At 48.9% G+C, this 16,146-nt stretch overlaps 1 protein-coding gene and 1 long non-coding RNA gene across 7 annotated transcripts in view; one reads left to right on the top strand and one right to left on the bottom strand.

Moving 5' to 3' along the window:
- The window catches only part of PHC2 (polyhomeotic homolog 2), a 110,485-nt gene that overhangs the window by 19,811 nt on the left and 74,528 nt on the right, over positions 1-16,146 (bottom strand). For 5 of the 6 annotated variants that reach the window (XM_070510401.1, XM_070510402.1, XM_044770295.2 and 2 more), the window contains 2 exons: positions 8,930-9,348; positions 8,490-8,655 (listed from right to left, as the gene is read on the bottom strand). In XM_070510401.1, coding sequence (XP_070366502.1) covers positions 8,490-8,655; positions 8,930-9,348 — 585 coding nt within the window. Of the gene's footprint in view, positions 1-3,962; positions 4,251-8,489; positions 8,656-8,929; positions 9,349-16,146 lie in introns of those variants that run through there. The other variant, XM_044770297.2, reaches the window with a different exon arrangement.
- LOC123285789 (uncharacterized) overlaps positions 3,423-16,146 on the top strand; it is an 83,650-nt gene continuing 70,926 nt past the window's right edge. The window contains exon 1 of the long non-coding RNA XR_006527766.2: positions 3,423-3,630. This is a non-coding gene — a long non-coding RNA (uncharacterized lncRNA). The remainder of the gene's footprint in view (positions 3,631-16,146) is intronic.

Genomic DNA, 16,146 nt, shown 5'->3' with positions numbered 1-16,146 from the left:
GGAAGGAAAAAAAAACCTCTTAAGTTTACTATCTGGCCCCGACCGTCTTACAATGAATCACACAGCAATAATTTATTTACGCTGTGTTTACTATACTTTTTATCTTAAAAAACGAATCATTTTTAATTGTATAACTCTTGATTAACTATGAAACAGCCCATTTCTTGACCATGTCAATTACATTCTACTTTTGTTATTGCCCAGGAAAAAAAGTCCAGAATCTGTTATGACTGTTGTCTTAGATGAACAAACGGTTGATTATTTTCCTAACAATTTCTAAACTGTCATAAAGTTGAATTAAAGATGGTTTGCCTCTGAATTTCTAAGTATCAAATCAGTGTCCTGATGTAGCTAGTAATTCAAACCGAAATTTTTAAATAAGTCAACGCTTAAAATGAAACCTGCATCTATTTGAGCTGTGAATAAGTAAAGTTATCTTCAACAGGCACACGTTTTTATTTTTTAATAGAAAACAGACCCAAAAAGAGTCTTTCTAACTGGTGACTCAGACTGTAGTCTAAACCATGTCATAAAAGCACTTAAAACATAAATCTACATACGTTCATGCCTCTGCCTTCAGGGGGTAGCCCAGCTTTGGTTTCCATCACACAAGGTGCTAACTCACTGCTGAGAGAGTCATGTCTGTTCCCGGCACAAAGGCCTCAGGAGAGGAGATTGCATAAGGCAGCCAGCCCTCGGCCTGCTTTTCCACGGGGGTGGAAAACACAAAGCATCCCTCTACAACCACTTTTCTGTGAGATTCCTCCTGACCACAGAAAATCATCATCTTCATCTTCCATTTGCAAAATGGCACAAAGGGAATAAAAGAGAAACTATCATTTATGAAGACTCCTTATTCTCATTTCCCTATGCTCATCTCTAGCAGATGTATCTTTTCAGAAGACAATCTTTTTGAGGAAGGGACCAAATCTGTCTGGAGATTAAAGGGCACTGAACAGCTGGCAGAACTTTAATATAAACTCGGGCTGACTCAAGAGAGGGAAAAAACCCTGGGTAAATATCATACTAACATGGAGCTGAATCACCACGAACCATACCAGAACTGGAATCACCACCCTATTCCCTACTTTTTAAATTTAAATTTTATTTTCCCTTACTGATCCTTGCTAGCTGAAAGTGAAGGACTTTGACAGGAAGTGGGTAAACTTTATTTGGCAAATGGTTATCAAATGTCTAGCATGTGGCCCAGAGCCCAAAGGAGGACAGAGACTTAGAGGAAAAGCCTAAGGCAGTCAAGTTACCCTCTTCATATATTCACAGCAGGAAAAAATGGAGAGGAAAGACATGCGTGAACTCACAGGTAGAGGTTCTTAATTCTGAGACAATAATCTTTTTTCGTTTTCCTTAAATGAGAAAACCTAGAGAAGAGACAGCCTATGTAAGAGCACGCAAGACCAGAGGCGAGAACAGTTCAGTTTTATAGGATCATCCATCCATTTCTTGCTCTCCTCTTAGTTTATTCTCTCTTCCTCTGAAAGATCAGAACCCAGAGATCCAAAGCATCCGAGACAGGAAATGAGTAAGGCAGGAAAAAGGATGTGGTCTGAAAAAGACTGGATTCTGGGGCTGAGCCAGAGAAAGTAACAGGCACAGGGTCACAGATGGGGGAAGGGGTCTTGATGGCAGGAAGAGAAGTGTCAGGGTCAGCTGGCTTAGAAAAAAAGGTGGTGTCAGAGGGGATATGTCTGTGGAAGCATAATGACACTTTCCTAAAAGGTTCTCCTCCACTGAAATGCAGAGAAACAAGGGCTGAAGAAGCCTCCAGCCGGGAGAATCACTACTGAGACAGGAGGAAGAGCGAGAGCTTCCTCTGTAGTTTAAGGGAAGTGAAATAATACACATGGAGTGCACTGGACAAAGGTAAATCAGAAATTCAGCCAGGACCTGGAAGAGAAGTGGAAAGGGCTGAGAAATGGTACACGATGAAACGCCAACATTCATTAAGCATCTATCTGCCACATACCAGTCAAACATCAGCTAAAAACAAAACCAAAAACAACCCACTTTCTCAAGATTAAGGCTGGAGAAGAAAGGCATCTATTCTTGCCAGTGTGATGGACAAGCCTGGAAACAGACCTTGGGTGGGCTGGGAGGCAGAGCTCACGTGATGACGTGTGCCTGGAAAGGGCAGGTGCCAAGAGAGCACCACTACCCATCTGCTGGACCATCTACGGAGCCAGCCAGCCCTTGTGAATGAGCCAAACCAGAAGCTCTGGTTCCTGCCTGCCAGGGACTGGAACTCAGGTATGGAAACAGTGGAAAACAGTTTATCAGCTGATTCAAAAGTATGGCTATTTTTAAATGGAGACCCAGATGTTGGGGGCTATGTGGGAAAACCACTTTTATACTCCCCACGGGGCTTAGGACGGTGCTTTACATGAAGCAGGAGCCTAATAAAGGTGTGTTAAATCTTACAGAGTGAAACCAAACTACTTAACACAGAATCTCTTGCCCTACAGTCAACACAGTAAAGTTACTTTCTTTCTATTCTAGAGTCAAAATGATATGAAGCCCTACATCCCTTGTGACCCAAACCTAGGCCCTAATCAACAGACACTGCCACAGGTCTGCCGCCCTGTCCTGGAATAAGAGACGGGGAGGGTAGGGGGAAGAAATATAGGAGCAAGAAGGAATTTCCTTGCCTCATTAGCCTGTAATTTTCAGACTCACCTAGAAATCCTGGCAGTTCCAACATTTGGGTTGACTCAGGAGGGGAAGAAAAAATCCCAGGTGAATGATAATTGGATTACCCAGTTATGCCCCAGAGCCAAATGGCTGGAAAAGGCCAGGACAGCAGGGTCTGATACAGTTAAAGTGACATTATCTACTAAACCAAAAATCAAGACACTGGGGCTGATAGACAATGAGATGGAATATTTTAACTTGGGGCTGTCCTAGAAAAATCGGGGACATATGGTGTATTTAGGTCGGGGGTTTATTTCACAACAAGGGATCCTCTGGGCCCAGTATGCTAATGGAGGGGATTAAAGACCGAGGAGGGGAGCTATCTAAGGGGAAAGCTGTCACTGAATCAGGAAAAAGAATAAAAGAGTGTGTCTGTAGACAGCACGGAAAGAAAGTAAACATCGTAGGTATGGAGTAGGAAGGAAAGTTGATCAGAGCTGAAAGTCAGTCAGTGCAATCTGTTCAGGCGTGGAAGGAGGGGTGGGGGAGAGCTGGGGAGGGTCGGCTTGGTGGGGTATCACCGGCACAGGTTGGTAGCCGACAATACAGGAGCCAGGGGCTAGGAGTTCAGACTGTAGCTTCGCCATTAGTTTGCAACCTGACCTTGGGCAAATTACTTCCCTCTCTGTGGACCTCAATTTAAATAGAAAATCTCACAGATCCCGATTTTAAAGTAAAGAATCCACAACATACTATACCTTCATTTGGCATGGGAAGGAGAGAAAACGCTCTTCTAAAAATGGAAGAGGACAGACACAGAACAGCTTGTCCCTTTCCATCCAATTAAAAACCTCCTGAGACTGAACTAGATTAAAAACAAAACTCTCCGGCGAAGCCGCAGGCCCTCCAAGATGGGCAGCCTCCTACCAAGAGAGTACAGCCGATGCCAGCAGCCTTGCCCCCAGACGGACCGTCCACCCCCCGGTAAACCGCCGTCCCGGGAGGCCGGGGGCGGGGGGATGGGGGCGTGCGGGGACTCGGGTAGGGTAGGGACGGGGACACACGGAAGCGTCTGGCAGGCCGAGGTTGACACAGCGGCTTCCGGGGGAGTGCGGGGCAGGCAGGGTCCCGACGAGAGGGGGAGGCGCAGGACACCTCCCAGGCGCCGAGCGGGCGAGAGTCGCGGGCTGGCACGGCCTGGCAGCCGCGCAGGCCCGGGCCGGGAGTGGCACCGGAGGGCGGTGCCCGGTCTCCAGCGCGCGAGCGCGGCCGCCCACCCGCTCCTGACCCAGCCCCCCCCCGCCACGGGCACTGACCTGTCCAGGGCCCGGCTGGGCCTGGCCGGGCGGGGCCTACGCAGCCCCTCGGCCGGGCGCCGCCTGGCGCGGGGTCCCGGGCCCGGGCGGGCCGCCTCCTCTCCGCCGGGAGCCTCCGAGCCGGGGCCCGGGGCTGCCGCGGCGCATCCGACCGCACCGGCCGGGCCGGCGTCGACAAAGGGCGGCGGGGGCGCGAGGCCGCGGCGGGGGCGCGGGCGGCGGCCGGATTGCGCGCGCGCGGCGGGCGCTCGAGGGCTGCAGCCGCCGCGGAGACAATGCGGCGCGTCCCGGCAGGGCTCCCGCGGCCGCCTCCGCCGGGGGCGGGGCCGGGCCGGCGGGGCGGGGCCTCCGGGGGGCGGGGCGCCGGCGCGGAAGCGGGGCCGCGCGCTTCCTTTGTGCGGCCGCCGCCCCGCCCCGCGCCCTCCGGAAGGCGCCCCGGGCCGGCGGCCGCGCGGGGACATCGGCTTTCGGCGTGGGGAGGCCGCCGCGCCACGAGGACGTTTGTCCTCGCCCGTCAGACGTCCCCAGTGGCGTGGTGGCCAATTCGGGGGCAATACTAATAACAACTCCCGGTAATTGAGTGCTTAGTCTGTGCCAAGCCCCCCATGCACGCGCTCTCACTTAGCGTTCACGATGACCCTCCAAGTAGTCATTATCCTGCCCGCTCGGAACTGAGGATCAGAGGTTAAGTGATGACCGAAGTGACCCAGTTACACCTCCATAAACGGGGATAATGCCTGCTCTTTAGGCTTACCGGGAAGGTTAACTGAGGACATTTACACAAATTGCCTGCAGTGCCTGGCACACAGTTGGAGCCCAATAAATGTTATTTCCCTTCCTAAACCACGCCGGTTTAAACGGAATTGTCATGGCTAGGCGCATTCCTTCAGTAGGTATGCTCGGAGCTGTGAGGGATACAAAAGGTGTACAGTGGGACCGTCTCACCCCCGCTGCCAGCTTTACACACGGATCTCTCTCCGGGCTTGACTTCTCTCTATTCCCAACATTTCCCCATTTTCTTGCCTTTCTTAGCATTCCTATTCCCTGTTCCCCCTTTTCCCCTCAGGCCTCTCATCCCTTCTTTTTGTTTCCGCGTTTTACATTTATTTTATACTCCCTGATTGTTTACTGGCTCCCTTTCTTTTCCCCATTCCCTTTCCCCTCTACTATTTTTCAAACTTTCAGAGACTTCTTTCATTAATATTCACATTTCCTCCCCCTTTCTGCCTTTGCATTTCTTACACTTAAACATGTGTTGTATAAACGAAAGTAACATGGGATGGAACACTCAGCTTCTCTCGATTCCCCAAACCTGCCCGCACTTTCCTGCCTCCCTGCCTTTACTTCCACTGGTCCCTCCTGGAATGTCCTTTCCCCAGCTCTGCATGTCCAGGTCCTACCTGTCCTCCAAGGTCTAGAACAGTGCTCGGCAAACTTCTTCTGTAAGGGAGCAGAGAGGAAATATTTTAGACTGCGCAGGCCATGGGGTCTCTCTTGCAAGTACTCAACTCTGCTGTTGCAGCAGGAAAGCAACCACAGACAATACATACATGAATAAGGGTGTCTGTGCTCCAACAAAACTTGATTTGTGGACACTGAAATTTGGATTTCTTGTAATTTTCACATATCATGAAATATTATTCTTTGATTCTTAGAAAATTTTTTTAAATGTAAAAACCATTATTAGCTTGTGGGCTGTACAAAAACTGATGATGCCATAGATTCGGCCCTTGGGATGTAGTTTGCCAACCGCTGCTCGGGAACAATGCCACTTCCTTCCTGCAATCTATCCTGATAATCTCCATTTGGTGGTAACTTTCCCTCTGAACTTTTAAAGCACTTACCTATAATCCTTCTATGGCATCGATCCCATTTTCGTATTTATTGTCTGCTTTTTCCCTGTGCATTTCTCATCTTTCGCAGCAGACCTTAAACTCCTTGAAGGCAGGGTACAGATCTTATTTCTCTATGTATACCTCTTATCCCACAGTGCTTTGCACGGAGCAGGCATTCAAACACATACAGAATGGATACATATGTAGGTCTTGGGTAGCTGACAACTGTTTCCACCGGGCAAAGCTTACTTGTCTCATGAGATAGTAGTCAGGAGCAGGATGCTTGTTATACGTATATCATCTTGATTAGATTTCAGAAGGAGATGTTTGAGAGCTTTGTAGACAAGAGGGAGAAAGGCAGACAGATGCCAGTTCATTTAGGGGTTGTTGGATAACACGTACTCAAAGAAAGAATATTGATTAGCACCAACCTGCAGACAGGGCATGCGTCCTCAGTCAGGTCCTATGAGCAAATTGGTTAAAGACAAAGAAAACATACTCTCTAGCTTACAGATGGCAAAGTGAAGCAGAGGCGTTAGTAGGATGAATAACAAAATTCACATGTAAAACATTCCTGCCCCACGACATATTCTCTCAGTGCCTCAGTTTTCTTATCTTTAAAATGGGGATGATAAAAGTCCTTGCCCCAGAGGGCTACTGTAAGGATTAGAGGAGGAAATACATGGGAAGCCTGACAGACAGGGCTCTGTAAACGTTCAATATTAACTATTACTATTTTCTCACTAGGCTGGAGCCATGGGCTAAATTCACAAGATAACACTTAACGGATAGAATTAATTATATTTTGACTTAAACTATAGATTGTACAAGTATGAGCTTGAGGAGACCTGGAATGATAACAGTTCATGTAAAAAGAAACCTCAGAAACGAAAACCCAACCCAGCTCTCTCGATTCAGGTGACACAGTGCTCTGTGAGCAAACATCGCCCTGGGCTGCAGGAGTGAATGTGGGGCCAGAGGGGCAGTGTCCTGAGGAAGGGGGTGAGGGAGTTACACCTGGAGCAAGTCGTGACGCTGCCCTTTCAGAGCTGTGTGACCCGGAGCCTCTTCGAGCTTTTGTTTCCTCCTCTGCATAACGGGGACAGAAATATTTCTCTCTCAGGGTTATCATGAGAAAGGAAAACTTAGAGCAGCACTTGGGACATAGTAGATATTCAAAAAATGGTACTTCCTCCCTCCCATACCACGCAGATGTAGCAGACAGGCTTATAAAGCTAGGTGCAGCCAACTGTGGAGATGAGTGGCTTTTTATATTTGAAATCAATGTGCTTAATTTGGGGGATCGCACTTTAAGAGAATTAATGAAAAGGTGGAGTGTGGCAAGACAAGAATGCGATGTCTTGACATGTGATGGGTAAAAAAATGAAAAAAAGTCTCAGATATTTAGGCTAGAGATTTTCTCTTTTTTTAATGGGAAGGAGAGGAAACAGACACGATAACTGTCTACGAACACCGAGGGAGATGGACTCTGTTACAATCCACAAGACAGAATCACAACCAGTGTTGGAAGTTCCAGGAGAGCGAGTTAACTTAAACTTAAGTTTTGGCTTAATTTAAGGAGTAACTTTCTGATAATTGGAGCAATTCCACAATGGAACGGGCTGCTTTTCAAAATGGCGAACCCCTTATCACTGCAAGTGTGCCAAGAGAATGGATGACCTCCTTCCTGTTTGTTAATTTTGCTAATGTTCTTTCTCCATCTTCTTTTGCTTTCCTTCTCTTTGACCCCGCCCTCCAGTCCTTAGAAGACATTTCTAACCTCTCTCCGGCTTTGTCCCAAAGCACTTTTCTTCGCATTTCTTCTTCTTCAGTTTCCAACCTCTTTTGCTCTTGGCTCTCCCCACCACCACTCCCAGTCCAGACTTAGTCCAATGATGGGAACTGCCTCCCTGAGTTGTAGGTGGCCCATGCTCAGAATGTCCCTGGGATCTCACTAGGATTGTGTTGCACACGGGCAGATGAGGAAGGAAAGCAAATGGATCACTGCGGAGGTACTCTGTGCCCTCCTGTCAGGGCAGAAGGACCCAGGGGTACTCTGTGACCCTCCCGTCGGGGCAGAGGGACCCAGAGGAACAGCTGTGACTCTCCCATCAGGGCTGAGTCTCCCGAAACCCAGGTCATGGAGAAGTCCACTTGTCACTGGGCATGCACAGACAGACAGACGGGGATCCCAGAGCTGAGCACAGTCCCTTCAAAGATGCTTTCCATGAGCTGCACCCATTCTGATCCCCTCTGGGTCCCCCCAGGCGTTTCCCTCATCTTTGAGCTACACAGCCATCTGGTCATATTTCCAATTTCAGGAACTCCCTCTCATACCAAACAAAGCAGAGAACCGAGACAACTGGAAACCTGTCTGAACTCTTAACTTGGCATATAGATATGCAGACACATCTGACAGTGATGACATGTAGGCCTCAGTCTGGACCTAGAACTTTCAACTCTCCTTTTCTTCCTCTATCCTTTTCCTCTTAAGCCTTCTGGGCCCCCTTTCTTTATCCTTGGTTTATCTTCTCATTTCCTCCTCTGTTTCCACCTACCCGGCTTCCTCGTTGCGTCTTTGGGCTTGCAATGGTTTGCCCTCCCATTCCAGATGCCCAAGCGAAAGGTGCCAGGGGAGGGCAAGGAGGGCTGACTCTCTCCCCTCCCCCAAGGGCCCCACTACACTTCATACCGTGAGCTGGGGACTGCTGGATGTTAGGGCTCTTGGGTACAGGAAGGCCACCAGGCATGGCAGTGACGATGGCTTGCTGATGCGGTGATGGGCCAGACCGAGTCTCAGGCACACTCTTCTCCCCGGGCACCACTTCCTTCCAGTCATCTGGGGCGCACTGCTGGGGCTGTTAAGGGACAGGACAGAGACGGCCTTCTCGTGAATTACCTCTACATTTGTGGACACTTCCCCTGTTTCTGTGGAGCTTGGGTAGAAGGCAAGGACAATAAGACTCAGCCAGCGCCAAATTAGGGAGAGGCCCCTTTTCTTTCTTGAAATACCCAGGGAGGACTTCAACACTCAGCCCCCCCACCCAGAAACACATCCACACGGGGGCCGCGGGATTGTCTGAGCTGTATCCTTCCCGTTTGTGCCCTGGACCTTGGGACTGGCTTACTCACCGCCGGTGAAGCAGGCTGCAGTTGCAAGATGACAGCAGAGGCGTGCTGGAACCTGCGTTGAGGGGTGTGGGACAGGCCCTCGGGATATCCATTGTGAGGTCCAATATCTGGTGTGGGCAGGTGACACTGCTGAGTGCTGCCAGGCTTGTGCAGATTGGCAGTGGGGCACTGGAGAGGCAGAGTGGACGTAACTGGGCCTAGTGGCATGGCATGAGCTTCCGGGCTGGGCTGCAGGGCCAAGCTGGGAGGGATGGAGGCCAGCTGGGGGTGGGACTGGGTTTGGAGTGCAGGCCGTGACTGCTGGGGCTGCTGCTGCTGCTGCGGTGGCTGCTGTTGCTGCTGTTGGATCACAAACTGGGGCTGCAGGTGCTTTGAGGATGGCTGTGGGAGGAGCTGGTGCGGCTGGAGCTGAGCATAGGCTGCAGGGGGAAAGACCAGGTTGGGTGGCATGGCTGGGCCTCATCTTCTGCTATGTCCCCCCAACTGTGCTCCCTCCCACATCCGCAGAAAGAAGGCTTCCCAGACTCGATGTTTCTTGTTTTCATCTCTTTCATCTTTCACCCAGAGCCTGGCCTGATCATGGCCATGGCCCAACTTCCTCTCTCTGTTTCCTTGCTTTCTTCCTATGCCAGAACATTGGGCCCTTGGCTGTCCTTCAAAGCCCAATGCAAAACTCGCCTCCTCTGTGAAGCCTTCCTTGATCGTTCCAGCTGTTCAGAGAAACACTGGATTCTACAGTGTGCCATGTTCGCTCTCTCCTCCGTGCCCTTTTCTCCATGCCTGCACTATGTGCAGCCTCCCAGCACACAGCCCAGCTCTGTATGGCTAGTTTTTAGTCTCCCTGCTGGCTCTGCCCAGGCTAGGCCTCCTCCAGGAAGCGCCAGTCGCACACAGTGGTCCTCAGACTCTGGCAGGAGGCAGACAAGGGCTGGACTACCAGTTCCTTCTGTTACATACTGTGGGACCTCGGGCTAGCAGCTTAACTTCTCTAGGCCTCAGCTTCCTTGTCTAAAAATTGGAAATACAAATAGTTCCTGCCCGGAAAGTTGCTGTAAGGATGAAATAAGAAAAAACTGTGTGAATAAAATGAGAGAAAATGACTTAATGTGCGTGGCACAGTGTCTGGAACACAGTCGCATCCAATCATCTCTAGCCATAATCAAAATTATTTGAGTCTTGTTTTAGTTTCTCGAAGCATCCTGGGCTTACCTGTGTCATAATAATGTGTACTGCACTGGGTTATAACTGTTTCTTAGCTATCTTCCCTTCCAGATCGTGAACCTCTTGTGGTCAGAAACTATGATGTATCTCTTTATCCAGAACCTCACATAGTGCCAGACATTAGATGGGTGCTAAGTAAATAAACTTATTGTCCTGAACTGGAATTCATTTGTCGCCATTTGCTCCTGGCCTTTTCTGCTCCCATTTAAACCAGGCTGACTCTGAAGCGAGGATTCTTGTACTTTTCGGTAATCCTTCCAGTGTCTGGCTCATGCCTGGTATACAGTAGGGATTCAGAAAACTCAGCGCAGAGATGGATTGTCCTCACACTGCTCACTCTCTGTCTAGTGACATCCAGGCCAGCTTAGCATGAGGGCAGCTTGGCTAAGTCTGTCCTGCCTGGCAGCGGCCCTCCACAGAGGCTCCAGAGCTGCAGAGCTGGCAGAGAGAGGCTGTGCTGTGCAAATGCACAGAGCCCACAGCTGGAAGCTCACAGGTGGATTTTTACAACCAAAGGCTCCCAGCCAATGAGGATAAAGGCAAGTTCTGGGTCCCGAGCTAATATTTTAAAAGGATCGTGTGACACTTACAGGTGCAAAGTAAGCAGATTTCAAACTGAGTTAGGGGAGGTACCTTCTTTCTTGAATTTTGTCAGTTTACATGCAAGTTTCTATCTATCTCAGTCCAACACAGAGTTCCAAGCAGAATGCTAATGGGAATGGAAGGGAAAAGACGGAAACAAGAGGTGTGAAGGAAAAACAAAGTGGTCCTTGGTGATGACTGCTGTAGGCAGAGAAAGGGGGAATACAGATGGCCTGCAAGGCTGGAGTCTGGATGACAGTGTGTGATGGAAAAGGGAAACTCAGACGGCGACGGGGTTTTGAGAGAAATGTGTTGCGCATGCGGTGAAACATCCAAATGGAAACGGCCTGCAGGCATTTGGTGATTATAAGTTGCCCCTGACCCCAACCTAAGCCTTGTCTCCTAATTCCACACTGCATAGCTCAAAACTTAGCAATCAGGCAAAGATGGTTAATCAGGGAAACTTAACCATCAGGACTTTTTAAGATGAGTGTCGATAAGGCACCTGCGAGACCCTGCAGATGCCACAGAGTGCCCGGTCAGGCTCCAGCAGCCAAAACGATCCACAGAATGACGGGCAGATCTTTTTCAATCATTATGAAACTCAAGAAAAACTTTTCTCCCTTAATACAGAATCATGAATTCCTGCCCCGGAGCAGAATCACTCTGGGGGCTGCCCGTCTGTGGTGAGAACTGGAGATGGCACAGGTCAGAGAGGCTAAGAGGGTCAGTGGCATGTTCCAGGACTCACTGTGTGGCCTGAGACAGGTCCTTTCCCTTCTCAGGGCTTCAGAGTTTTATCTGTGAAACAAGAGGTTTGGGCTGGCTGATCTCACAAGTCTGTTCCGGCTCTACAATTTGTTGGGGGTAGCTATGGCAGGAAAATAACTTAAAATTCAGGATTTAGCCGGTGGAAAAAAGAAAGATAAAGAGGAAAAGGTTCCAGACCTCTGGAGCATAAAGAGTACAGTTAGGACAATATACGTTTGTCTCCCACGATGGGGAAAGGCAACTGCTGGCCTCCTGGCCCCCTTTCTCTGTGCCTCCTGTCCTATCCCACTCTCTCCCTCACTCTGTGCTGCTTGTGGAAAACCGAAGGCCATTGTTTAGAACAAATGATGCTAGTATATGCCAAGGCTGGGAACAAAGCTCAGGCAAACTTAGATAAGTTCATAGATCGAAGACCCCAAGGTACTTTGGGGGGGAGTGGACATCCTTAACTTTTTGAGGTTAATAGAAAGCAAAAATCATGATTTAACTCCAGCATTATCCTGGGTCAAAAGTCCTTTTATTTAAAGCATTGCAGTAACTTTCTAATTGGTCTTTCCGATTCCAGTTTCTTCTCTCTGTATTCCACCTCATAGACAGACTGCAGATTAATCTTCCTGGTGCACAGATCTGATCTCTGATTAAAAGCCATCAGGACTCTCCTTTGTCTGCGATTGTCTAAAGCGCCTGGCATTCAATATCTTCTTATAACATAAACTAACCTTTTAATTTTTATTATTTCTTTGATTCAAGCCATCTCTGTTCACTGTCCCCCGGATAGAGTTTATGCCTTGTCTTGTACTGTCTAGAGTGCCACACATCAAAGCCTTGTCATCCGTTCCCTGGATGTCCCTTAGAGCCCACAGGACTCTTCCCCTTCTCTGAGCTGCCCCGAGGTCTCTGCTTTGCGCTGCCCTCAGAGACACGGCGTTTCCAGCAGTCGAGTGTGGGCTGTCGGGTCAGAATGCTGGGATTCGAATCCTAGCTCTGCCCCTTACCAGCACTGGGACGCTGGGCAAGTTACTGGACCCCTCTCTACCTCTGCGCTATCCTCTTCAGAATGGGGGTGATAATGACACTTCTCTTGTAGTTATTTCAGTAAATGCCTTCTCTCCTTTAGTAGGCAGAATTTATGTGATTCGTCTGTTTCTTCTAAAGTACTGCTCAATCAGCATTGCTGAATGAATGAATGAATGAATGACAACATGGTGGGACTCCAGCTTGTCTGTCTCACCAAACTTTTCCTCTTCAGAGCCAGAGCATGGACAAGATAGGTGCAACCCTGCAGGCCATTCTCGCTTTATCAGCATTCTGGTTTATTGAAGACCCTCCTCCTGTCCAACCTCTGCTCCAACCTTCACCTTCAGTAGCCTTCAACCACCCTAACGGTTCTATTCCTTGTCCATAAAACAGCACGTCCCCTTGTGCCTGTCTGGCTTCGATGTCAGTGCTTTCATGTTCTGGAATGCCCTCCTTCTGTTTCACGGATCTAAGGCAGAAATTTCCTTGGCCCCGGCTCAGCTCCTGCTTCCTCCCTCTTTGCCCTAACCCTCAATTATGGGTTTTCCCTCAGAATTCCTGAACGCTTTTATTGTTTGTTTGATTTATTTGTGATTTAACATGTGCTATCTTGTATATCTATTTCATGGATCCTCAAAAATTGATTCTTATCTTCCCGCCTCTGCTTTTAACATCTTTTGACTTGGGATGCATATTACAGTTGATGACGTTGGTTTAATTACAGAGCGTTTCTTTCTCAGAGCTAAAAGAATAGGGCTGGCCCGGTGGCGCAGCGGTTAAGTTCACACGTTCTGCTTCTCAGTGGCCTGGGGTTCACTGGTTCAGAGCCCAGGTACGGACATGGCACTGCTTGGCAAAAGCCATGCTGTGGTTGGCGTCCCACGTATAAAGTAGAGGAAGATGGGCACGATGTTAGCTCAGGGCCAGTCTTCCTCAGCAAAAAGAGGAGGATTGGCAGCAGGTGTTAGCTCAGGGCTAATCTTCCTCAAAAAAAAAAAATAAAATAACAGCGCATCCTACAATCAGTGGTGTCTTAGAGGAAGTGAAAAGGAATATTTTCATTCTTTTGTGTGTTTATTTCCTATCTATCCAACCAGACTATGTGCTTTTTTTTTTTAATTTATGAATTGTTTATTTCTGGAATTTCTCATTTAACTTTTTTAAAAATTTTTAAAAATTATTTATTTATTTATTTATTTTTTATTGAGTTAATGATAGGTTACAATCTTGTGAAATTTCAGTTGTACATTATTGTCTGTCAGTCGTGTTGTAGGTGCACCCCTTCACCTTTTGTGCCCACCCCCCACCCCACCTTTCCCCTGGTATCCACTAATCTGTTCTCTTAGTCCACATTTTTAAATTCCTCATATGAGTGGAGTCATACAGAGATTGTCCTTCTCTCACTGGCTTATTTCACTTAACATAATTCCCTCAAGGTCCATCCATGTTATTGCAAATGGGACGATTTTGTTCTGTTTGCAGCTGAGTAGTACTCCACTGTATATACATACCACAGACTATATGCTTTTTGAGTCAAAGACATGTCTTATGTTTCTTTCTTTTCTTTTTTTTTTAAAGATTTTATTTTTTCTTTTTCTCCTCAAGGACCCCCGGTACATAGTTGTGTATTCTTCGTTGTGGGTCCTTCTAGTTGTGGCATGTGGGACGCCGCCTCAGCGTGGCCTGATGAGCGGTGCCATGTCCGTGCCCAGGATTCAAACTGGCAAAGCCCTGGGCCGCCGAAGTGGAGCGCGCGAACTTAACCACTTGGCCAGGGGGGCCGGCCCCTGTTTCTTTTTTTTAAACTTCGAAGATGTGCTTTAATTTAACTGGAAGGTTTTTATGTTTCTTTTACCTTCCACATTGTCCAACATAATACTCCACATGTTTCTAGAGGCTGCTGCTGACCAGATAGGATCGATGACTTCTGCTCCCTCTCCCAGGCCCTCGTGCTCAGTTTGGGTTGGTGAAGGATCATTGAAGCCGTGATACCGGAGGAGGCCACGTCCCTCTTCCCAAAGCTAGGATGGGGCTTGTCAGTTTATGAACTATAAATGCAGAAATCTCTCTGGGCCGTTCTTCTTTTGCCCTAAGGTCTAGTAGCTTCATTTTTCCCCTGTACCCATTTTGGCTCCCCTATCCCCCACTGCTGGAAAGTTCATTGCTTCTAAGGAACAAAGGGTTGGTTCCATGGGACCTCAGCCACAGCTGTGGGAGGCCTCATCAGCCCTGTCTGTTACCGAGCAGGGAGGGGCAGGCCTAGGGCCTCCGCAAATCAGGGCCCAGCTAAAAGGAGAGGCTCTAGGCAAAGCCCATCCTGCCGTCTGGTGCTCTAACCTTGAACAGCTCCCTTAGAATCTGAAGAGGCCAGTTCACTGCTCCCAAACCAGTTGGTGGTTAGCGACAAGAGGATTAAAGGCCCCCAGGCAGGAGGGCTGACTGTGAGGAATGACTGGCACGCCCCTTCACCGCATCCACAGTCAGAACTCCTCAATGGAACTCTATTGATCTCAGGCCCTTGGGCACGCAGGAAATGGCTCACTGTCCCAGAAACGCTGGGACTCTCGTCCCAAAGGATCTGGGAGCCGCAAGCATGCCAGGCATAGGTTTCAGGCTTGCGTATAAACTTGTTATTCTAGGAGTCCACAGTAACTGACTAGAGTTTAGAGTTACCTGGACTATGGGTGAGGGGAGGAGGCCTGTGAGAGAGGAACAGCATAGCTTTTTACTACCGGCTACTCTTCAAGGTTTAGAAAGTCAAGCGAAGAGAAACTTTCAACCGTTCATTCACTCAGCAAACATTACTAAGCAACCACTACAGACCGAGGACTAAATTTGTTGCTGGCTGAAACACGGTCCCTGGAATAGATTAGTTTAGGAAAGAGACAGCTGCAGACAGACCCTCTCGGCATAACTTGGTGGACATTATGATGGGAGATAAGCGGAGGATACTGAGAACACGGAAGGGGATTCAGCTTGGGAAGGAGAGCAGAGAAGGCTTCCCAGAGAACGTAAATGTTGACCATGATTCAGAGTTAGGAAGATGACAAAAAGGGACAGCACGTGGGAAGACTGAGAGGCACAGAATACCGCGGCGCATTCAGGGACCTGCGGGGAGTCCTGCGCGGCTGACCCAGGTGTCTATGGGACGGGGCCGGACGAGGAGGCAGTTCAGGCTGGGTCTGAACTATGCCAGCACCCTCGCGAGGCCGCTCCTCTCCAAGCTGTCTCATGTGATCAGGCCTCCAAGAGTAACCGAGATGGACGTTGACTCTAGAGGTCAGAGTCCCACAGACACATAAATAGACAAGGAGGCTCCTTTTGGGCAAACCTAAAGCAACAGCCACATGAATTTTCCATGATGCAGTCCCTCCGGGCTGAGGGCTGGGAGGAATATGAGAGGGGAAGCAGAGCGAAGGGAAATTTCCCTGGGAGAGGAAACCAGATTATAAAAACAGGGTTCCCAGTGCAGGGGACTCTGTGGTGGTCTGCCTATGCCTTAACGTCTTTAGGCATGCTCTGCAGCCACCTGGCAAAACCACCAAATATCCCCTGTGAGCAGGAGTCCTCATAAGGCAGCTTGGAGTATTAAAAAAGAAACTGCCCCACCCTTGGCAGAGGGATGA

The sequence above is a fragment of the Equus asinus genome, chromosome 5 (genome assembly GCF_041296235.1).
Source record: "Equus asinus isolate D_3611 breed Donkey chromosome 5, EquAss-T2T_v2, whole genome shotgun sequence".
NCBI lineage: Eukaryota > Metazoa > Chordata > Mammalia > Perissodactyla > Equidae > Equus > Equus asinus.
Note: the sequence above shows the minus strand (reverse complement) of the source record. Positions and strands in the feature narration are given on the sequence as shown.